Source organism: Pseudopodoces humilis, chromosome 5 (assembly GCF_049639895.1).
Source record: "Pseudopodoces humilis isolate 2021_Gansu_Grassland_sample_001 chromosome 5, ASM4963989v1, whole genome shotgun sequence".
NCBI lineage: Eukaryota > Metazoa > Chordata > Aves > Passeriformes > Paridae > Pseudopodoces > Pseudopodoces humilis.
This window is the reverse complement of record NC_142204.1, coordinates 2,899,757-2,923,216: the sequence shown is the minus strand read 5'-3', so window position 1 is coordinate 2,923,216 and position 23,460 is coordinate 2,899,757. Positions and strand designations below refer to the sequence as shown.

At 38.2% G+C, this 23,460-nt stretch overlaps 1 protein-coding gene across 6 annotated transcripts in view; it reads left to right on the top strand.

Annotated features, from left to right (window-relative positions):
- Positions 1-23,460, top strand: part of EPS8 (EGFR pathway substrate 8, signaling adaptor) — a 129,937-nt gene that overhangs the window by 85,830 nt on the left and 20,647 nt on the right. For 5 of the 6 annotated variants that reach the window (XM_014256073.2, XM_088054818.1, XM_005526959.3 and 2 more), the window contains 12 exons: positions 1,452-1,519; positions 3,457-3,618; positions 3,818-3,967; positions 6,279-6,361; positions 8,348-8,484; positions 11,080-11,153; positions 12,211-12,337; positions 12,690-12,778; positions 15,044-15,118; positions 15,744-15,892; positions 18,288-18,471; positions 22,803-22,936. In XM_014256073.2, coding sequence (XP_014111548.2) covers positions 1,452-1,519; positions 3,457-3,618; positions 3,818-3,967; positions 6,279-6,361; positions 8,348-8,484; positions 11,080-11,153; positions 12,211-12,337; positions 12,690-12,778; positions 15,044-15,118; positions 15,744-15,892; positions 18,288-18,471; positions 22,803-22,936 — 1,432 coding nt within the window. The remainder of the gene's footprint in view (positions 1-1,451; positions 1,520-3,456; positions 3,619-3,817; positions 3,968-6,278; positions 6,362-8,347; positions 8,485-11,079; positions 11,154-12,210; positions 12,338-12,689; positions 12,779-15,043; positions 15,119-15,743; positions 15,893-18,287; positions 18,472-22,802; positions 22,937-23,460) is intronic. The other variant, XM_014256075.2, reaches the window with a different exon arrangement.

Genomic DNA, 23,460 nt, shown 5'->3' with positions numbered 1-23,460 from the left:
ACTTGTTTTTTGTGAAAGTCACAGAGAAGGGAAGAGATAATGGTGTGTTTCTAAAATGTGACAAATGCTTCCACAAGTGACATCTGAAAATGGAGGCACTGCTGTCTTTGCACCTGGAATTCCTGTATGGATGAACCCTGCTCACAGAAGAAACCTTTGCAGGGAAGGTTTTTATGGACTCACATCTCTGTGTGTCACAGATCATATGTTTCATAGTACACAGAATTTTTTTACCTTACAAAAAGTAACTTAACCTTCCTATCCACAAAATCACCTTTATTTTACCTCCAGCTACTCCAAGTGTGATAAAATTGATGGATTTCATATGTACATTTTTGTATTTTCATCATATGAAAAAAGATCAAACCACCTATTTTATTTGAAGAACAGAAATTGAGATTTTTAATGGTATATAGGAAAAAAATTACTTCTAGAGTTTCCTTAGACCTCTCTCAGCCATGTCACCTTTTCACAATGAAGTGAAACATTATTTATTAGGAATAACTCCTATGATATTCCTAATATATAATATATAATAGATACTATATGTGTATATATATATATATATATATAAAATATTCCCAATAATAATTAGGAACTCCTGATGTGTTCCAGATCAGGCACTTAAGTGGTTGTAGTGAAAAATACCCAAAATTCCCAAATCTTACACTCAGTTTTTTTTTCACTAGAGTTGAAAAGTGCTCTTCAGTATTCATCTAAATTCATTACTTCGTGGTGTGGGTGTGTGTTGTGTCTTCATCTTGCCTTTCCCCTTCCTTCCTCTCCTGGTTTAACATGAATCTATTGTACAGAGTAAAAGGCACATCATGTTTCTGTTTTTGCAGCATTGTGTTTTGTTAGCTGAAAAATCTTCCTGTTTAGAGATATTTTGGTATGTGTGTGTATATTTCCATGCCTATTTCTAAATTAGCAATTCAATGAATTGAATACTTTAGGAAGAAATAAAGGATGAGTCAGGTCTTTTTTTTTTTGTGTGTGTGTGTGCCTTTGTCGTCTTGTAGGTTTAACATCAGAATTATTTGTATATATCAGAAAATACTTCTGCTTTCAAGGATGCTCATACAGATACAGTGAGCCCAGTGCTAGTTATCGTGCTGCTTCTACAGTGACAAGCCAAAGATTTTAATAATCAGCCTTCCCAAGTGTTTCCAGTCAGAGCTCTGCTCCCCTCCGGTGTCCTGACCCAGTGGATGAGATAAGTGGATTTTGTGGGCACCACCAGCTCTCTGGTAACATTGCTGACGTAAAAATGGTCCTTGTGCTGGACCATGTGGGGGTGGAGGTATTTTCTGCTGAAACACAGAAATGAACCACAGCTTATCTCTTCTTCTCATGTACACAACTTGTCCAAAGTGTCTCTGAGAAGCAGTCAAGACACTGGGATAGGGCGTTGAATGAATAACTATTGTTTCTTTTCCTCCTATCTCTAGAACAAAGAAAGAATTATGCACGAGACAGTGTCAGCAGCATATCTGAAACGTCACAGTACCACGTAGAGGTGAGATGAGAGTGATACACCAATTCCAGCTCTCGGTTACGTGTGGTTATTTTTGCCTGTATGGTTTTTTGAGGATATAGAAGCTTGAAGGCACATGCATCTTCCAAAATATCCCACCAGCCTGGGGCCCCTTCAGAACAGATTACGCTGAAATGTCTCAAATTCTGTAGCTTTTCCATAATGAGCTGAAATGTGGATGTAGAAGGATGTAAGCAAAGTTGTGTGTAGTTTGGCAAACAGACAGGACTTCTCAACGGGGCATCGATTCAACATCTTGTGCTGCCCTGTCTCTGAACCTGGCTCCTTGCACAGATGAGGCAGAGCTGAACAACGCTGTGCTGCTGGCAAGGCGCACTGGGTGATATTTAAAACTAATACTCTTATCAGATCTAATCAGCAGAGGTATTAGAATATTCATAAAGTGTCGAGCATTTACCCCTCAAAGCCCCAGTGAGTCAAATACGTGGTAGTTAAATAGATTCTGCCTGCACAGATCCTTCCCCAGTGTGAAGAGCCAAGTGAGTGACTTGCTGTCTTAAGCTGCTATGAAGAATTACTGCATGCTGCTCTCATATTTAAAATATTCAGCAGGGTAAGCCCTGAGTGCCTGTGTGTAGCCTGTTAAGCACTTTTGAATGCAGTGCCTCCTTTTGGAGCCTTACTTTGGCTCAAACTTTCTCCTGCTGCCATCAGACCACAGTCATGGGTTAAGCCAAGTCTTGAAAGCACCACAGATTCTCAGCTCCTTTTTGCTGGGTTTTAAATCATCTGTGTATTGTGAGATCATGTGCAGAAGACTCCTGATTTCAAGTGCTATGATCAGCTCGCAAATGAGTACATGTGTTGGTTCTAATTGCCTGTCTATTTTTGTGTGGGTTCTTCATAACAGTTTGGTCCTGTACTGGCATAACAATTAAGTGTTTGCATTTGAAATCTAAGCATTCCTGGCTAAGCAGCCAGTACAGAGTTTGTTTCACTTTACTTCTTTTAAATACTTTGATTATATGCAGCTTACACCTACTTTCTTCTCTGTAATTACCAAGTGCTGTTATCCTGTTACAGAAGAAAGCACAGTTAATTCTTTTTTTATTATTTTCATTTTTTTAAAGTTATTTAGAAGACTGATAAGCAAGCGTACATTAAATGTGGTTCAGCTTGGACGAGTGTGACCAGATCTTCAATTAGAATGCAAAGGTGGATTTATGCCTGAACAAAATGCAATAATTTTGTGGATTTTCTTGCACGGTTGGCATGCTGAAGGAGAAATTGCCACAGCCATAATGACAGGGAAGCTAGCTGAGGTGATGTTTGTGATGTATTTTTTAGTTTCCAAGCCGTTAATTGAATCTGGAGAATATTCCAAGCTGATGGTGAGCAAAAATAGTTACTATTTTCTTCTGTGCTGCACATAAAAGTGACCAGCCTGTCCATAAGGTATCCCAGTCAGATGCAAGCCCATCCTGGTTGCCACCAGCAGGCTACTGGCAGCTCTGGAAGCGATGAGGATACTCCAGGTCAGGGTGGTGGTGGGGCTGCATTGGCAGGGAGCTTCTGAGAAGCTTCTGCTGGCACCTCCTGAATTCAGCTTGCCAAGAGAGAGACAGGTTTTCACTCCTCAAGAAAGCTAATTAAAACTCGTGGTTTAATTCTAGCTTTGATACCTGGAGGATGTCAGAATGTGCCTTCAAGTTTAACTGCTTACAGTGGTGAGGAAATGACAGTGGGTGTCAAAAAGCAAGCTGCAAAAATGAGTTGATTTAAAACGACATTGTGGACCAAAGAGCCTTCCCCATGTCTTAAGAGGTGGGCTCTGTCATATAGAAAGGCACTTTTACTCATGAAAAATTTGTGTTGCTGGCAATTTAAATGCTGACACTCCTGAACAATAGGGAAAATTGCAATCATAATTTCTTTTAAATGTACGTCTTACTCACCAGCACTTGACCACCTTTGTTCTGGACCGAAAAGAGGCAATGATTACAGTGGATGATGGAATCAGGAAGCTGAAATTGTTGGATGCCAAAGGCAAAGTGTGGACTCAAGACATGATTCTTCAAGTGGATGACAAAGCTGTCAGTTTGGTGGACTTGGAATCAAAGGTAAGATCTGTGAGTGACAGTCTCATTTTCAGAGAGAGAGAAAAAGGGAGCGAGCAGAAAAAGCATGTATGTGAGATTGAGGATTTTAATTAGCTTATTATCACTTTCTCTTTATAGCTCATGCAGTTTTTCTGAGATCAGGACACTGTATAGTAAGGTGGTATTTTTTGTTTTCTTCTTTTTTCCCCTCTTCTGACAGAATGAACTGGAGAATTTTCCTTTAAGCACAATTCAGCATTGCCAAGCTGTGATGAATGCATGCAACTACAATTCAATTCTTGCATTAATATGTAAAGAACCAACCCAAAACAAGCCTGATTTGCATCTTTTCCAGTGTGATGAAATTAAGGTAAGATAATAGTGGAGATCTGCTATGACTTATTTGAATAGGGGAGATTGTATGAATTGACCAGAACAGTGGATAAAGCCAAATGAGCTGATTCATAGAAAATAATTCTGTAATTTTATTGTAAATATGCTCTAAATTTAATCCACTTATGATATCAGCACTACTCATAGTATGTTAATAGTGTAGTGTGTATTGCAAAGGAGTAATCTAATATTTGAGCTGAATTCTTTGTGCATGCTCAAATATATCCTCACTGCAAATATTGGTTCTTGGACTCTATAGCTGCTAATTTAGATTTGTAAATATATAAAGCTCTGGAAAATGTCTATGGTTTGCCTTCACACTTCTGAAAAAAGCGATGTAAAATAATTTGAATTGCCTCAAATTTATTTTATAATCTTCAAAGAGCTCATCTGAGCCCTGATTCCTGCCTACTCTTTCTGCCCTTTTTGTCCCTGAACAATTAAACACTCTCTACATTTTCATCTCTCTGCATCTCTGCTCTGCTGGAGAGATCTTGAAAGGGAAAACAGTCCTTGCAGGAGGGGCAAAACAAGGAAAGAGGTTGCTTGCCTCTGATGAAAATATTACCTTCAAGTGTAAATTATTTTTTTAATGTATTCTACAATACTTCTTTATTTCTGAGGTTATAAATTTTAATTCTGTTTGCTATTCTCTGTGATTCCAGTTGACAATTTCATAGGGATTTCTCAATTCCTTTGTATTATTGTCTTGAAACAACAGATTGTTAATCACACCATGCAACAGTTTTGGAATTAGCATGGTGAGAGCTCTGTGAGGATGATTAGATATTGTGTGATCTGTTGCTCAGAATTTGCTGTTTTAAAGGAAAGTGGGATCCTGTCAGAAGTTCAGGGGGTATTGTGTTAAATAATGCAGGGATCCCTTTTGAGGTGTGTTTGGACTCAGCTTCTCAATGTGTAGAGTTGGTCTCTTTTCATTTTCTTAAGAGAAATTTCAAAATTTAATTTTTGAAATTTTTGTTCCGCTGTGTACACATAAAAATGTGGAGTACATAAGCATGACTTGTAAATCCAGTATCTCCCTTTGTTCTGAAGTATTGTTTGATTCTGTGGCCATACCCTGTTTTTTTTTTCCTTACCCATGTAACTTTTCTGGTTTTGAAAGTTTAGGTCTTTCTCTGTTGGCTTTTCCCTGCTTTTGATGGAAATTAAAAGCAACTCCAGGAGCCTCTGCAATAAAAATTAGTTAAAATCAATAGTATTTGGGGCATTTTAACATTTTATAAACAAGAAAAAAATTACACAGTAAATACCAAGAGTATTGGATTAATGGAATTCTTCTGGGTTCAAGTTCCTCTTATCCCCTGAAGTTTTTTTTCTATTAATTCTGTAAACTTTAAGTATCATAACTATTCTGTAGTGGAATCCATTATAGCCTGAAAAGTCCTGTAATCCCCTCAAATCCTAAATTCAACAATGTGTTCTGGTCCTAGCCCAAGTTATGTATTCCTCCCAGAAAGGTACACACTTCTGCATTATGAGGGTACTAAGAAATACATGGTCCTTGCAGAGTGAGCCCAGGCACTGACAGATTTGGGCTTTGACAGCCTGTGTAGGAAATTAATTTGTCAGCTGGAGACATGTAACAGAGCACTGTAAATCCTACGAGAAGCCATGACCTATTTAATGCAAGATCTATTAAAATAATGCTTTAGACTTGCATCAAAATTTCACTTGTGGGGCCACTGGTGGAGGCAGGTTGCAGTTGTGGAGTGGCAGGAACGTACACGTTAGGGAATCTTCTGAAAAATTAATCTTCTGTTACATCAAAGAGAAATTGGAGGCTGTGTCATTATTTCTGAAAGGAAATTGTATCATTACGAGTTATTTTCTTAATGCTTGTGCTGCTGCCATCTATAGTAGTTTTGCTGCTTCTGTGTTTAGTAGATTTTCTTTTTATAGTCTGAGACAAACAAAATACTTGAGACAACCAGAAATTACGTATGCAGAGGGGAAAAAAAGTAGCTTATGCAATAGTGGTTGACTTGAGATAATTACAGGTGTTCAGACAAATTTGGTGTCTAGATTACGTACTTGTGTGATGATAATGCTTCATGTTGGAGTAATGACAAAAATACCAACTCCCAGATTTTGTTCTGTCTTTTTTTTTTTTTTTTTTTTTTTTGTTCATGTGTAAAATAGTTTGTCCCAGTGCTTTTGAATAAATGGGATTTGATAAGGTATTCTCTATCTAAAGGTGAGATATTTATTTCAAAGGTCTGGATGCAGTAGCTTATTCCTGATGTTTTCTGCTCCTTTCTCCTTAGGCTACCCTTATTCATGAAGATATTGAAAGTGCAATTAGTGACAGCAAAAGTGGGAAACAAAAGAAGAGGCTGGAGACACTGAGGTAAAAATCCAACTTCTTGGCAGTGTGTAGGATCATCAAACAGTGTGACAGCATTCAGAAGCTCTCCAGGTCTGCCTGCTGTCTTTTGGGGTTTTCTGGGAGGACTTGAGCTTTTTTCCTTTTAGCTAATAATATACTTCCATATCTATGTGTATTAAAGCCATATCTTGCTTTAATAATTTTCTCATGTTCTGTCAATTTATAGTGTCAGTCTTACCTTCCCCAATTCCACCTTAGTGATGGGAACAACTAAGATCAATTCCACTTGTCAGAGAATGGCATTGCATGTCTTAGTTCTGCATATGGGTCAAGTAGTTCAGAATTTAAATTAAAAAAAACACAAATTCCCCATAACTCCAAGTAAATAAGATTATTCTAAAAGGTTTTAGGATCTGAAGATGTTAAATAAAACAGCAACTGAAGATTGAATAATCTTCCTGCCTGCCTGTTTAACGATGCTGAAGACTTCTTGTTTCCCTGGTAGCAAAATCTTCTCTGCCAGCTGGAAATTATGGGGGAAGGAACCTGTTGGGTTCAGAGAAGATTAATACAGAAATGAGATGTAGCAAACAGAGGCATAAAAGCAAGGGCACAAATATATTAGATACTTAATGGTGATGGTTGTAGCTTGTTAGAAATTCAGTGTGTAGCTGCATGTGAGAGTATCTCTCATTAATAATTGTGCTCAGATAGAGAAATTTCTGCTGGACAAAAAATTAGAATGAATGTATAATAGTTCTGGATACCTTTTAAATCCTGATGTGCAACCTGTGAAGATTTCCTAGAGCAAGGGGTACTCCTAGAAAAACAAAAGAGAACCTGAACTGTGTCTAACTCCATTTGTAGGTTTAAAATTAAACAAATAGACTTACCATTAGTGGGACTGTTGCAAACCAGGCATAAGCACCACGAGGCAATCCAGAGGGACTCCAACACATTGGATGCGCTGGGAAACTAATGAGATTTAATTGGGAAAAGAATGTAGGTCAATACATCTGTTGGGACAAATAATCTGAGATACCAGTCTCCGAGGGCTGTGAGGCCCCGAGGTCAGACGTGGGTGGCAGCTGAGTGCTGGTTCCTCCCTTTTGGCTCCTGTGCCTGCTGGCATTGGGTCATTGATGAGTGAAAGGGGACTGCAGGAAGGAAAGGCAAAGGAAATGTTTGTTTGGGTTTTTGTTTTTGTTTTCCTTTTTTTTTTTGGTATTCTCTGTTCAAAGACCAAATGACATTTGATGTTTTGTGGTCTTGTTGTTGAATGCTGTGAATGAGATGGGCTTATAAAAGGTGAATTTAGTTTTTAACTAGAGCTCTGGGGAAGGAATGGGGGGATATGTATGACAGGAGCTACTGTGATTTATTTTATCTGTTGGTATCAAGCTGCAGAATGAATTCAAAGACCTCTTTCCTCACAGTATTTAAAACTTCAGTGAGAACTGGAAAATTGCAGGTGGGGGACATTGATGTGTTTGTATTGAGACAGGATGAACTGGCCCATAACAAAAACAAAACAGGCCCAAAACAAATCAGCCAGTGATTGGTTTTGTTGGTAGGGTTTTAAGCAAAAGGTGGTTGACAGCTGGCCAAACTTAGGGGACTAAATACTTGATTTGTGATGGCTGAAAGATACCTTCAAACCTTCTCTCATACAAAAGACAAGTCCCACCCTTGTGGTGGTAAAAATGCCACCTAATAAGCCCAAGCCAGTTAATTTATCTGTGTAAACTGACATGTTCTGGGGATTTCCCAGGTGACAGAGGTTCACTAACTCTCTGATGGAGTGGCTTTCCTGCTGTGTTTAACATATTTACACACCCTGGTCTTGAGTGCTGGCAAGCCCGAAGTGCGGCCTGCGGTCCGAGAGGGCCTCGCGGCCTGCAGTCCGAGAGGGCCTCACGAAGCCTCCTCGTTTCCTCCGACCAGGCACTAGAGAACAGAATGTTTTTCCTTCCAACATCACTCTTGGCCTTTCTCCTCTTCCTGTAGGATGATCTCCAAAGCTGACAGTGCCATCCCCCCGCCCCCACGGGCACCTGCCCCCGTGCCCCCGGGGACCATCACGCAGGTGGACGTGCGGAGCCGCGTGGCGGCGTGGTCGGCGTGGGCCTCGGAGCAGGGGGAATGTGAGTATTCCTGGGGGCTGTCGTGCCAAGGAGCGGCTGTGCACGCTGCTTGGCAGCAGCAGAGGGCATTTGGGAAGGGCACTTGGGCTGGATGCAGAAGTGGTTGCACAAGGTCAGCCCTCTGCTCTTGCTGGGAGCAGATTTTCCCAGTCTGGTTTGAAGTGCCCCAAGCCACTGCTGCCTGTTCTAGGGAGGAAGATCTGACTGCCAGAATCTGACTTGTCATCTACTTGCATTTGCCCTATTTCTGGATTCCTGTTGTCAGGAAAATTAATCCACAAGCACCAGAGGTTTATGTCCAAAAAGGAGACAGAGGAGTCCTTTTACTGTATCCAAATAAAGGGGGAGGCCCTGGGCCATTCCCCTAGGGTTTCTCCAATTTTTGGAGGACACAGCCTCCTTTTTATCCCAATTTCCAGGCCATGTCCCTCTCTTTCCCCACTGGCTGAGGTACTTGAGAGGTACAGACTTCCCAGAATGCCTGACATCTAAGATTCCCCTCTAATGTGTAACCCTCCCTCTTAATTTTTAATTCTTATGGAATTTATGGTGTTTCCCTATTATCTCTTTCATCTTTCAATATCCAGTTTCATTTACCAGCAAACCTACAGTTTGTTTGTAGAGGCAAATATCTTTTTTCCCTTCATCAATCAGTGGAATCCATCCCATTGTTTCTTTTATCTCTCAGTGCTAATTTTATCTACCAGCAGACCCACAGCTTGTTTTTAAAGACAAATCCCTCATTCCTCTCACTGAGTAGAGCTTCTTTTACTTGTGTTCAGCTGGGTGTGAGTCCCAGATTTTAATCTGAGGGGTTTTTTTGTGAAGGTGGGAACAGTAACACAGTAATCTAATGATGTTCTCCTCACAATAGGGATATTTTGGGCAATTAAAAAGTATAATCATGGATTAAAAGGTGAACTGAGATCAGCATAATTTATTTATATTTATCTTTATAATGGCAGCTTTGGCTAATGAGTTTGTTGGGGATTTTATTTATTTATCTATTGTTGTTGTTGTTGGTTCTTGGGGTGGTTTTTTAAGCCTTAACTAGGAAATGCTGTAACATTCTTAATGGGTTGGGATTCCTCTGTTTGATGGTTGTCATTTTGATTAGATTTCTTTAAAAATAAAAGTTCTTTAGAAACAATAAAACTCCTATAAAACAGACTAAAAAAGTTAAGATGAAGCCTCTTTTAGTTTGTTTTCTTTGGTTCTTTTAATAATAGATATCACAACTGTACCATAAAAAACCCTTAGATTCCTTATAATTTTTGTTTCATTAAATTTTTCTATATCACTCAACAAAGTACACAACTATGCAAAAAAAACCAACTGCAAATATTCAGGGAAATCTGAAATGTTAAGAATTATTTAATCTGTGTGCCTACAGTATTACATCTGTTTTGAGTAAAGGCTGTCTTGTTCTTTTGCTTGGGTTCTGATATCAGAAAAATTTCATTAGTTTAGTGTCTTGTCAGACCAGTTGTGGGCATTACTTCCTGCAGTTCCTTTTATTCCCCTCAGGTGGGTCTTTCCTAAAATGTATTTACTGAAATCCCACCTGTTCACTAATGCAGTGCAGGGTTAAAAATGGAAAACTTGTAATTCCTCAAAAACTCTCCATTGTTATTTTCCAAAGTCTCTGACTCTGGGCGTTGTTATTTGGAAATATCAATTCTATCACATCATTCTCTCTCCTTTCTGTGTTTCCAGACTTGGCATCCCTTTTTGCTAATAACTTTTTACATAAGAATTGTCTTCAAAGTCGCTGCACTCTTTCTTGCTTGCTTCTACTGGAGTAGCTTTCAGCATATCTTCCAAAATGGGATGATTCCTAATTGTGTTGTATTTATAATCTGCCACTTGGTGTTGAATTTTGTTTATTAATTTAGAGCCTGGTACCATATTTCTGCAGTTAACTTCATTTATGTAGTTAAGTGGACTGAAAGCACGTACAGAAGCTTTTTTTTGTGAGCCATGAGAGGATCAAGCATTAAGGTGTAAGATTTTGAGCTTGTGTGGAGTCCTTGCAAAGGGAATGGTTGAGTTTTGTCCATCTTTTTATTACAGTAGTGTACTTTAAAGCATCAACTGTATAGAAATCGTTATATTTTTGTTTATATATTTATAGATATATTATATATAATTATATATACACAAAAATATAACAGCTTCTATACAATTGATGCTTTAAAGTACACTAAAGTGTATATATATACTTTATATATAATAATAGATATCATTATAATATATGATTATGTATAATTTAATTATATATAATATGCAATAATTATTTATATAGTATATCATATATAATATATATTATATAGTATATTATATATTACATTATATATATTATAGAAGAAATATAATATAATATAATATAATATAATATAATATAATTATAATATAATACAATATAATACAATATAATATAATACAATATAATATAATACAATATAATATAATACAATATAATACAATATAATATAATACAATATAATATATATTTTTTATATTTTATAATTGTTATATACTAATAGTCTAATCCCACAAATATGCATGTCTTATTCTCTTCTGCCCTCTTTGCAGATGAAAAGCACAGACAATACCATGAGCAGGAAGAAACAGCGGAGATGATAGCAGCCAGGATCGACAGAGATGTTGTAAGTGAGAAGCTGCACATGATGTTTCATCATGTCTGTGAAATTTTGCAGCTCTCCTTTGTGGGAAGACTTTTCTCCACATGGGAAATTTAGGAGAAAAGCTTTCCAAGCAGCCTCTGCTTGTTGTGATAGATCTAGAAGAAACAGGTGGCAGTTTCTTTTCTGAATTTTTCTTTTTTAAAAAGAAAGAAAAACACACTGAATGTTGATGACAAATTTTCTGCTGTGAAGAGCTGGAAATATAAATTTTAATTTTTTAAGTAGACAGATTTCAGCAAACTATGTAAAGATAAAAAAATTCATCAATTTAGCAGGACGTGAATATGTGTAACACCTGGAAAATAAACATGATCATTTCTGAAGAGAGGTGGACTGTGTTTATTTATAACTAAAATCATTCCTGCATTTAAGCAACAAGATTTGGCATGTTCTATGGTATATGCAAGATCAAATATTGCCCCATGTGTCATTTGTAGCTTTCTACTCCTCCACTCTGATTTTGCCCTCAGCAACATCAGAGGGTCTTGAGAAAAGTGTGTTGGAACCTGCTGGATTGGTGTCTTTGTGTTTTCTCCCAGGGTTCATTCATTCTTCTCCAGTTGCTCTTTGAAATCAATTCTTCAAAGAGCACTTCTCCACAAACAGCTTAATTTGTAGAGCTTAACCAAATAGCTTAATACTTAGTGCTAAAGGAGATTAGGAAGTTATATTCTTTGCAAAAATGCTGTCCATTCAAATAAAAGTGATTTTTTTCCTGTGCTCTCAGCAGAAATGTAATGTGGAAATAAATTGTGTAATTGCAGTCTGAGCTTAACAAATTTTAAAAACTTCCAGTGGGCCTTTATTTTTAAAAAAAATTAAAATTAAAATACTTTATGTGTATGTAAACTTAAAAACACGAGGCATCTAAATATGGAATGTTCCAGCATGGAATTTGTTCCAAGGAAGCTATTGGTGTCTGGGAGTCTGGACATTTCAATTTCTGGAGTATTTCTGCTATATATTCTGTAGAGAAACATTTAATTTTCTTTAAATTTAAATTTCTCTTTTCCCACAGCAAATTCTGAACCATATTTTGGATGACATAGAGTATTTTGTTACCAAACTGCAAAAAGCTGCTGAAGCATTTGCTGAGCTTTCAAAGAGGAAGAAAACTAAAAAAAGTAAAAAGAAAGGACCTGGAGGTGAGAGTTCATAGTGCACACATTCTGTTTCTCTCAGGATCATTGAAGGAGCTAGGAAATGTCTTTTTGTGTGTTTTTTCTTAATCAATGTAGCAATTTTCTCTCAATTTGAGCACAAAAGTTCCTATGCAGTATATGCTTAGAGGGAAACCTGTGAAAATCATTTGCTTGAAGTCGGTGGGGAATGACTAATTAGAGATGTGACCACAGAATCTGCTCCTGCCTTGGTTCTATATTTACAAAATTCTGTAAGATAGTAAATTTCTTGTGTGTTTTGCTGTTTACTATACCTGGAATACTTGTGGAAGCTATGTAACTAAAAATGGGTGTATAAAAATCTTCTGCTCACCAGAGGGTGTTCTTACTCTCCGTGCGAAGCCACCACCTCCAGATGAATTTGTTGATTGCTTCCAAAAATTCAAGCATGGCTTCAATCTTCTGGTAAGTGATAGCAGCTCGTGGGTATGAGATGGGAGGCCAGGGCTGGCCACCTCTGGGCTAGATTGGCCTCTGAGCTTTGGAATGCTGCTCCTCAGCTTCTCTGCACAATGCCTAGAAGAACACATTTGGTGTTCAGCATCTTCCTTCCCTGGTTCTTTAAAGCCTTTTACTTGGGAAATTTGATTTTGAATCATAAAAGAATTCCTAGAAAGGTCTGTGGGGCTCACAGTTCTGTTGTGTGTTTGCCAGCATCACCAGCTGCGGCCTTAATTTGATTTTATTTAATTTGATTTTATTCTGCCGTGCCCATCAGATTCCCTGTGCTTGTTGCCATCATCACCCAGGAGCTTCTGGCCTCAGAATATTCCATCCAACAAATTGCTGTCTCTTTACAGTTTCTCAGTCAGCCAAAATGATAATTCAGGAGCTTTCTGCTGGCATCTCCTCTTCTGCAAGTGGCAGCCTCCTATTCAAGGGAGGCAGCACGTGGGACCTTCGAAGCATTTGTTGTTGGGCACTGACTGTCCCTTCCAGCTGCTGGGGAGGCTGTGCCAGTGGGGAAAACTGCTCCTGAATCCACTGAGTCAAAACAGCTTCTTTCCTCCTCCTGGGGAGTGAGCTCTGATTGCAGGGCTGTAGGAAATATTTAGACATGTTAAAAATATCCTTAAAAAAAAAAAAAAAAAAGCTGCATCAAGTGTCGTGGTTCTGACCTTGAGGGATTGCTCTTTTGAGGGAGGATGAATATATTGGAACTTGCTTGTCCTCAGTAAAAGATGTCATGTCCAGGGTTTTTTTTCCATTCTTTTTACTGCATTCTGCATTTCAGTTAGATTTTTTTTTACCCAAGAAAAAATCTGTGCATCTTTGAATCTTTCTCTTCTGTGCAGGAGAAGTCACAGTTATTGTTTTGATGCTCAGCAGCATCTGGGACCTGGTTCTAGTGCTGCTCTTGATGAGTTGTGCTGTGACAATCCTTTAACAATGCTTCACTTCAGCATTTTTGCAGGAGAAACAAAAACCTGAAATTTGTGCTTTATGCCAGGCAAGGAGAACTGTATAAAATGAAGAATCTGGTATAAAAATAAAAGGAGTAGCTAGAAGAATAATATCTTCAAGTAGAATGGAAATGGTTTTAAAATCTCATTCTGGAAGCTTCTAGAAATGCCTACCATCTGTCAAAAAGCTTCAGATAGACTGGGACTGGGTTGTTATGACTGAGGAGCAATGTATAGGAAGTTATTAGAAGCAAAAACACACCCTCCTCCTCCTTTCTTCATTTGGAGGGACAGTTGGATGTAAAAGCAGAACAAGGGTAGCCAAAAGCAGTTTGAGGAACAGATGGCAAGATGCAATAAAAACTACTAAACTCTTTAAAGCACATTTGGGCTTCTTATTTCTGGAGCCCACAAAGCCAATGGGTGATCAGTAGATAAAATAAATTCTCCAAGAATCAGCTGTATCAGTGAATTTTAATGCTTTGGGGTGTTTAGAATATTTTTTTTAAATGGTGGTTGTAACTGTAGGTCAGACTTGATGCTCAGAGGTTTTTTTAGAAATATCTTATTATAACAGGTAAAGTGATAGATGGATTTCACTACTGATAGATGTGATAGTCATGAACTGGTGAGGAAAAATCTAATATATAGAGCAAATCAGAACAAAATGTTGATATAATAGAGATTCCTGGGAGAAAGACACTTGTGTTCAGTATTATCAACCAAGCAAATGGCAAAACCCATCAGGGAAAAAAAAAAGGACAACAGAACATTAACAAAGAGCATCAGTATGCCATTATGTTACCTGGATTGATTTTTTTTGCCAGTGTATCAAAATTGAAGGTGCAGGGTGGACAAGAATGCTTGAAGGAATTACTTCAGCTTGGAAATGACCAGATTCAGGAATAATCTAATAAGTCTGTAAATGGTTATGAGCATTGCTAGGAAAAAGTGAATTGAGAAAGACAGTTTAGTTTTATTGGAAGAGTTTGCAGAATACTAATGAAAGTAGGAGATGTCAGATTTCCAAAGGTGATGCTTCTCCACAAAACATTTCATTTGGTTGTGGAATTTCTTGTTTTGCATGAAAGGTGCAAAAATATGCATGGAGACAAGAGCAATGGGATGGATGGGCACTTAGTGGGTGTTGCAGGCAAAGCACTGGACTTTAGGTGGACCTGAGCAGGATGGCCACTCTTACCTGAAGTATTTATTGTCTTAATAGTTAAATGCTTCTTAAAATGTACCATTTGTTCTATTCCTTCAGGCCAAGTTGAAGTTCCATATCCAAAATCCTAGTGCAGCTGATCTGGTTCATTTTCTCTTTACCCCACTACATATGGTAAGGTTTTACAGTTTTCTAAGTGTTTACCTTCAGAACTCTTGTATTTATATGCTCTGTAACCTTTTCAATGATAACAAGATTGAAATGTTGTGTCCCTGGACAATAAGTAAGGAAAATGTTTGTATCTCAGGATGAGGTTTTCTTTAGAAAACAATTTATCTCATTTTCTGCATATTTTCCCTTCTATTAAATGTATTTATTTAAATCATCTTTAGCCTTGTGTTACAATTTCCCATTATAATTTTTGACTAGCAATAAAAAATATCGAGGTTCTCTACATAATGCAGGAGGAGAGTTGAAAGCATATTTAATGGAAGTATGTGTGGCTTTGTTCAGTAAAGCAAAAAATATTATTGCCCAGAGTGGGTCTAAATAAAAAATGGATGGTGATCAGAGCAACAGTTCTCCAGCAATAAATAGTTCAGTTAATTTTTAGGACATCAAGACACCCTCTCAGGTTCTAAGAGGGGCTTTTACTTCTGGGGTATGTTTTTATGAGTAATGACTGTTTCCTAGCAGCAGATAACATAAATTCACATTCATGTAGATAACATAAATTGACAAGCCGCTTCCTTACTGACAACCTGTGTGTTGTTGGCATTATTTTAATCCTTGGATTTAGGTGGTGCAGACAACAGGAGGTCCAGAGCTTGCTAGCACAGTGCTCAGCCCCCTCCTGACAAAAGACACCATCGACTTCCTGCGATACACCGTCACCAGCGAGGAGGGACAGCTGTGGATGTCCCTGGGTGATTCATGGACCAAAGCCAGGTGGGGAAAAAAATCTTCAGATTTCAGAGAGCATTCTCTAAAATCAAATTTATCGACATGGTCTTAACCCCCGGCAAATTCAATATTACTTTGTTAGGATTTGGACCCTTGAGAACTGCTCTTTGAAGGTTTTGGGGAGGAACTCTTTAGATTGACTCAGATTTGGGATATCAAGGAGAGACAAAATGCAGAGAGAATTTTTTTTTGTCAGTGATATCCAGAACCTCTTGACATAATCTTCTGGAGTATCTTTTTCTGAGCCATCCCTTGCATGTTTCCAGTTGTTTTTCACCATTATTTTTCCAGCTCATCTATCTGGACTTCATTAAAAAACAATTTGAAGATGCAATAAAGAGTGACAAAATATTAAATAATAGCTACAAATGTCTGTTTTCAATTTCCAATTATTATTAATAGTTAAAAATTTGCAATGTCTTCTTTAAAAGCATCATAATGCTATAAAAATGTTTATAATTATAAAAAAATGTTTCTTGACTGAATTGTGCCACATGTGCATACCTTACACATTGCATTTAATGGATTCACTGTTGTGATTTAGCTGAAAGTTCACTTATTTATGCATTTGTTGGGTTCAAGGTAATTCTGTAGTTTGAAATTACGTGAATTGAACATGCAAAAGAAAAATCTTAAATTAGCAAAGTGCATTTTGACTCTGTCACCTGTGGTAGATAAGTGCATTTGATGATGATGAAGTATGCAATCACTTGGGCTGCAAATGCAGCATGTTTTTTGTGTTTATTCATCCAAATTTCAGATTGGAATACAAATGTCTACCAGATGGATTTTTTAAAAAATTATTATTATTATTATTAATTATTTTATTAATTATTTGGTTGATTGAAAGCTGCAGAGTGTAAGGAAGGCTGCATGGAAGGAGTGGAAATGGCCTCATAGCCAGGGAAAATGGATCACTGGGCAAAATAATGGGCTCCTTTCTTGGGAGCTACTCCATTTGTTTGTCCATTCTGAAAAAAAGGGTAATGGAAAGAGAAATAGCTCGTGTTTGGTAGTGAAGAATGGAGCACTTAAAATGTAGTTGGCTGATCTGTGTGGATTAGAATTGATGGTGTGATTGATCTCAGTATCCAGAGGTACCCTGGGGTGGGTGGGATGCAGCAGGAGAGGGGAATGATAAAATCAAGGATTACTGACCAAGCCAGGCCCAACAGGCTGGGAATTGCTGGCTGCTCGTGTGACTGGCAAATCCTTGGTTTTGAGCCTGTTAAAAACCTGTAATGTACATTCCTGTTTCTGCTTCCACTGTGAAGACTCAGTAATTTATACTGTGGGACAGAGTGTCATGTGTAGTGCAAAGGCAGGGCAGGAAAGCATTGATTTAGGTGCTTGGTGTTACAACAGAGAACGCTGATGGAACTCTGAAAAAGTAGCACAGTATTTTATAAAGATCAATCCAGACTATAGAACAGCAAATGTGATGATAATTCCTGGATCCCGGAGCACGTACAGCTGGGTGAGGTTTATATCTAAATCTTTAAATCTATTTTAATCTTTAAAAGCTACTTGTTTATTTTGGTTTTGGTGTAGCTAGGCCCCCTAAGCTTCACACCTGCTTTCAGGTGTTCTGACAAAGCTGGCTGTTTCTTTGAAGCCTTTTGTTGGTGCTTTCACACAAATAGAGCATTGCAATATTTCTCCCCATTAAAACAAGTCCTAGATTTGTTGTGATTGAATCTTCTGTCACCCATCCTTTGCTATTAGGCAGAAGTTTGTTGTGTTTTAGCACTCTTTAAACTATAACTCTTTAAAGCACATTTGGGCTTCTTATTTCTGGAGTCCACAAAGCCAATGGGTGATCAGTAGATAAATTCTCCAAGAATCAGCTGTATCAGTGAATTTTAATGGTTTGGGGTGTTTAGAATATTTTTTTTTAAATGGTGGTGTTTGTAACTGTAGGTTGGACTTGATGATCTCAGAGGTTTTTTGTAGAAATACCTTATTATAACAGGTAAAGTGATAGATGGATTTCACTACTGATAGATGTGAGAGTCGTGGACTGGTGAGGAAAAATCTAATATATAGAGCAAATCAGAACAAAATGTTGATGTAATAGAGATTCCTGGGAGAAAGACACCTGTGTTCAGTATTATCAACCAAGCAAATGCTTGTAAGTGAGAAGCTACAATTGATGCCTCTTCATGACATATCCTTACAGAAGCAGCAAGTTCCTTCTGCAGGGCACTGCAGGGAGGAAATGTGTTCTGCTGATTCTCTCTGTTCTAGCATGTTTCTGCCTGTACTGTAACCCTCTCCTCTATACTAATAACAATTCTGAAGAATTTCAGTTTACAGGAACCCTATTAAACCAGCATTCACATGGCCCTTGACAGAGGTTTCTAATTTGCTTTTCACACAGAGCTGAATGGCCAAAAGAGCATTTTATTCCCCCGTACGTCCCCCGTTTCCGAAATGGCTGGGAGCCTCCTCTGCTGAACTTCACGGGAGCTCCAAAGGAGCAGGAACTCAACCACTTGGCTGAGTCTGTGGCAAACGTGGCAGAGCAACAGCGCAAGCAAGAGATGAAAAGACTGTCAAGTGAGGTGGGTTGTTGGAGAAGATGAAGCAGGAAAACCTTATGAATATGATTGTTTAATGAAAGGTTCTGAAAATGCGAATCCTAGAATGGAAATAGAAATGAAAACTAGCTTTGAGCCATAGGATACTGAGTGTTAGTTACTATATAACCAAAGAACAATAACATCTAGACAGCTGAAGGAGAATCCCTGTTGGTTGAACAATGTCCTTCTGCTGATAGAGAATCCAAAGGCCAAGCAGCAAGAGAAGAATTTGAAGAGTAGCTTTTAGAGTTTAAAATGTAACACTGTATGGTAATGTATTAGTTCTTATGGGCTATATGTAAATTCTATAGAATGTGTGTCATGTACTGGTTGGTTACTGGGAATTAGAATATTCACTATAGATAAAGATATGATGTATTGTAACAAGAACTTAGCTCTCTTAATCCCTCTTCATTTCCCCCCTCTTGCCCCTCTCTCTCTACCCCCTGAATTACCTACTGCTCTCATGCTCTTGGCCTCCTCTTTCCACTCTCTCTCCCCCTCTTTGAGCACATTTATGCTGTGGCTGGCAGCAAAAATGGGTCTCTCCCAACTTCTACTTAAATAATAAAGTGCTTATCCCAAGGTTACTGCAAAAGCTCTCTGGTAATCAAATAATTAACATCAACCCCTTCCTTCCTGAGGGCAATATCCTGGGGCATTCCTGGAGTTCCAAAAATTCCATGTTTCTGTCAGTGGAAGCTCTTCAGGCTTCACGTTGAAGTTAGAGGAAACCAAATACCTGCTCAGCCAGCAAAAAATGCAATTAGGAAAATATAAAATATACATGTATTTTTATATAAATACAAAATATATATGATAATTTATATATATATATAATTTTTTTTTTTTTTTTTTGCCTTGAACACCCTGTCTCAGCTGGGAGGACAACCCAAGCCCCTAAGGTTGAGTTTGATTGAGCTCTGCTCTCAGATCTCATTGATTCTGAGCATAAATACTTTGGGCAATGTCTGAAGAGCTGCCAATCACAGGCACACAATCTAAAAGAAGGGAACTGCCCTTTTTTGATGGAATTTTGGGCTTAATTCATCAGTGTGGAATTTATTATTCCTTCTGTTAATCTATTGATTCTTTCACTGTATTGCTTATAAATATTCAGAGCTGCTCTCAGGGCAATACCATGTGGATTAGGCCAACTTCAAAAAATAAAAAACAACTTTTCTGTTGAGGAAAATGATTATATAAAACATTTTCCCAAACTTTTCTTCGAAGGAATGTCACAAATTTAGCAAAAGTTAGGTTATTCTCTTTAAAGAATGGAAATATGCATCATCCAAAGCCTTTAGAGAAACCAGGGTGCATTTTCTGAGCAACTTTATAGCCAGCCCTTTGTTTCCCAACCAAGATTCTATCCCTTCTTTTTCAATAGAATTTATCAGAAAATGAGTTTTGATTTTTGTGAAAATTTTAAGACTATATGTGGATTTTGTTGCTTTTTAATTAACAAAAAATGGGTATTGCCTTTTTAAACATACAAATCCTTCCTTTTGGAATGTTTTGTCGTTTGTTGAGAGGACATGAGATTGAATTTAAATTTTTACTTTATTTTTCTATACTGGTTTTAGTTTAAATCTAGACTTAGCTAATCCAAAGTACTCTTTTAGCATCTGTGAGATGGGAACACACCTAAGAATTTCCTAGGTTCACTTAAGAGTCTTTCTATCTTGGGGAATTATTATTGGCTGTTTTGGGATGTTGTTTTCTTGCAGATCAATTGTGCAATTTGAGATAGCAAAACCTCCCCAGCCAAAGCTTCCCAGTCACATTATAACTTTTATTTTTGTGAAAATCACTGTTAGTTAAAAAAAAGGTCTACTCAGCTATAGAGACAAAAAAAATTGGTAAAAACCCTGCCAAGCAAAGGAGAGATGCCATGATACATATTTGATTACTTAAAGCATTGTATGGCTTTATGCCTAACAAGAATAAATGTGATAAAAAGTAAGTTCTTTCCAGTGATTCATTCTGAGAATAAAAGCATTTAGTAAAGTTAATGGGTGCAGTAATATGAAATGTAGCTTTTGCTGTTGCTGTCACCCTCCTTCCCTAGTGAGCTCCCAAAAACTATCAAACGTTTTTCACTAGTGAGCTACATTTCCATGTGTTTTCTTCTCTATATTGTTCATAATAATAATAATAATAATAATAATAATAATAATAATAATGACAACAGTATTGAAACTTTTCCAATAGTATTAAACAAAGATCATTAATTTTTCTTTTCTGATGAGTCTAAGAATTTCACGTTCTTTATTTATATAGTAACCTCAAACAAATCTGAAGGGGGAGAATATATGAAGGTATTTCAGTTGCTTGTGCTTCAGGGAGTTGATTTCACTTCAGTCTTTTTATATGCACTGGTGGCTGTTCATGCCAGCTTAACTTCTTTGTCTTAACCTTCAAAAGAAACACACACACACACACAAAAAAAATAAAATAAAAAAATGAAATAAATAAATATATATATATTTATATATGTATATGTATAATAATCTCCCAGTTCATTGAAGCAGTTTGAGTGCCTGGTTCCTGGGATGTCAGGCATTGGTTTCATGACTGTCTCTGATTCCCACAAGGTCCTGGGTAAACATTTAACCTTGGCACCTTGTCTCCCTGTGCCCATGCCTCCCTAGCACATCCCTGGGGGAAAAGGCACTGAGCTGCTTAATAGCTGTGATATGCTGCAGGTGCTCAGCTGGAAAAAGCTGCCTGCGTGCAAAATGGTGTTTTATCTGCAGCAAAAGCACCTCTCTGGAGTGGGTGATACCAGGATAATTATTCTTAAGTCTGCTGTAACAGTTTGTTCAGTGAAGAGTGCTGGAAAAGCCAGATGAGAATGGAAGTGTTCAGAATTCCCTCCCCAAAACCAAGGCTGTGCAGAGCTGTGCAGGGAGAGGAGAGAGGATGCATGGCCCTGTTCTCCCTGCTGGGCAGGGCTCTGGAATCAGGAAAAGTGTATTGGAGGTTCCCACCCCTAAAAAACTCATTTTTTCTTTCCATTCCTGAATCTTAAGATCCAGCCACTCATGCAGCTCCTAGCAGAGGGGTTCAAGGTGGAGGCAGTTGAGCAATGAGGACTTGAAATGGTGGTGAAACAACCACCAGAGAGTGTCCAGTGAGGCTAAAGCAATGCAAATAATTTGTGTGTGAAGTAAATTGAATTCCTGCTTCCTTTGGTGTAAGGCATAAACCAGGTGACCCAGGAGATTTTTTTTCCTAGAAGTGTCTCGATAATAGTGTTTGAAAGAATATTCTATTTGTGTGGGGAGTTCTGTGGGGTTTAACTGCTTTCCATGAACCCTCAGTCCCCAAAGTGAGTATCTGTGGGTGCCACATCAGGCACCTGGAGGCAGAGATTAGGTGAGAACCTTTTCTGTAGCCACACAAACAGAGATGAGGAAAAAAAAATAAGCTGAAAGCAAAAACATCAAAGGAGAAAACTCAAAAGAACACAACACTCCAAGCTTAAAGATTTGGCAAATTCTGGTGAATCTCAGCCAGTCTAACCTGTGCAACTGGATGGTACAGGGGAAGAATATAAAAATATAAGGATATAAAATTAGCTATTTCAATATCATAATACCCAGAAATGAACTGTTAAACCTTGTCTTGTTTTTGGAAATGGTGATTAAGATAATTTTTGCCTCTAAGGGGAGTGTCAGTGCTAAATTTAAGATGGTTTTTTTGTAAAAAAAAAAAAAAAAGAATTTTTCTAAAGTCTTGAATGCTCTTACATATGATTATTTTCCCTAATTAAAATCCATAATTGCACCAAATATCACCCTCCTTTTTGCTTTTCTACATGGACTACAGCCACATTCAGTGAGGGTGTGACATGTATGATCCTTGTCATATTATGAGGGTGTTCATTTCACTTCATTCCTTGCACAGACCTACTGTTGGCTGGCTAGAGCTTTGTAGCTTGAGGTGTAAATCCAGAGCAGGAGCTCAGAGCAGTTTATTTTAAAGTTGTGCAGTTTATTTTAAAGCAGTTCAGCCATTGTTTATAAGTTGCTGTAGTGATATCTGAGAGATGACACGGCCCTTGCCCCAGAGAAGTGTTTTTCTCAAGAGCATCCGCTGCAATATTAATGCGCTGGGATAGAAATCCCTTTATTCTCCTCCTTTTGATCTCCTTTATGCACTTGAAATGCAGAAATTATTAACTTTTCATGGCAGCACCGTGGGCACCTGAGGATGGGGGAATGCTGACAGGGCCCCTGGGGGGTGCAGGAATTGTGGGGAGGATGACATTAATCCACCGGTGGCTTTGTTCCCTTTTTGTCTTGCAGCCTCCTGGCGTTCCCGACTACCCCCCGGCGGATGGGTATGCATTCAGTAACACGGTGTACAAGAGAGGGCCTCTGCTGGACCAGGGGGCAGCTGTGGCTGCCTTTAAGCAAACTGTTAGCCGACATGTAGATAGGTAACCCTGACCTGGCATCGGCCATGGGGCTGTGGAAAACTGTCCCCACTTCTTGCTCTTGGGGTGGCGGGGTCTGTGATGGTCTCTGGTTGTGGCATTGTCTCTGCTGGGGAAGTGATTCTGTCTAGCAGTGGGTATTCTGCTTTTCCTTGTCTAAAGTGTGTCATTAAGGCTCTTTTTGTATCATTTCTATGAAATATTCCGTTTATCTATGCTGTTAAATTGCTGCTTTTGTCAAAAATGATACAGCGGAGTCCCAACCCAATTGCAAACGCAGAATCCACCCACTTCGGTTCAGATTTTAATTCTGATTTGTTTCATGTTTAAATACACTCTTTCCTCTTTTCAGAATTACAAGGAATGACAAGTGTGCTCTGAGATTCACCTGTCCTCATTTTGATTGATGGTTTGATTTTCTTGGCTGCTCACTTACTGCTCCGTCATCTCCTGCTTTTTGTTTTCTGGCTGGTGTATAAATACCCACGTTCAGAGCAGTGACACCTTGTCTCCTCCATCCTCTTTCA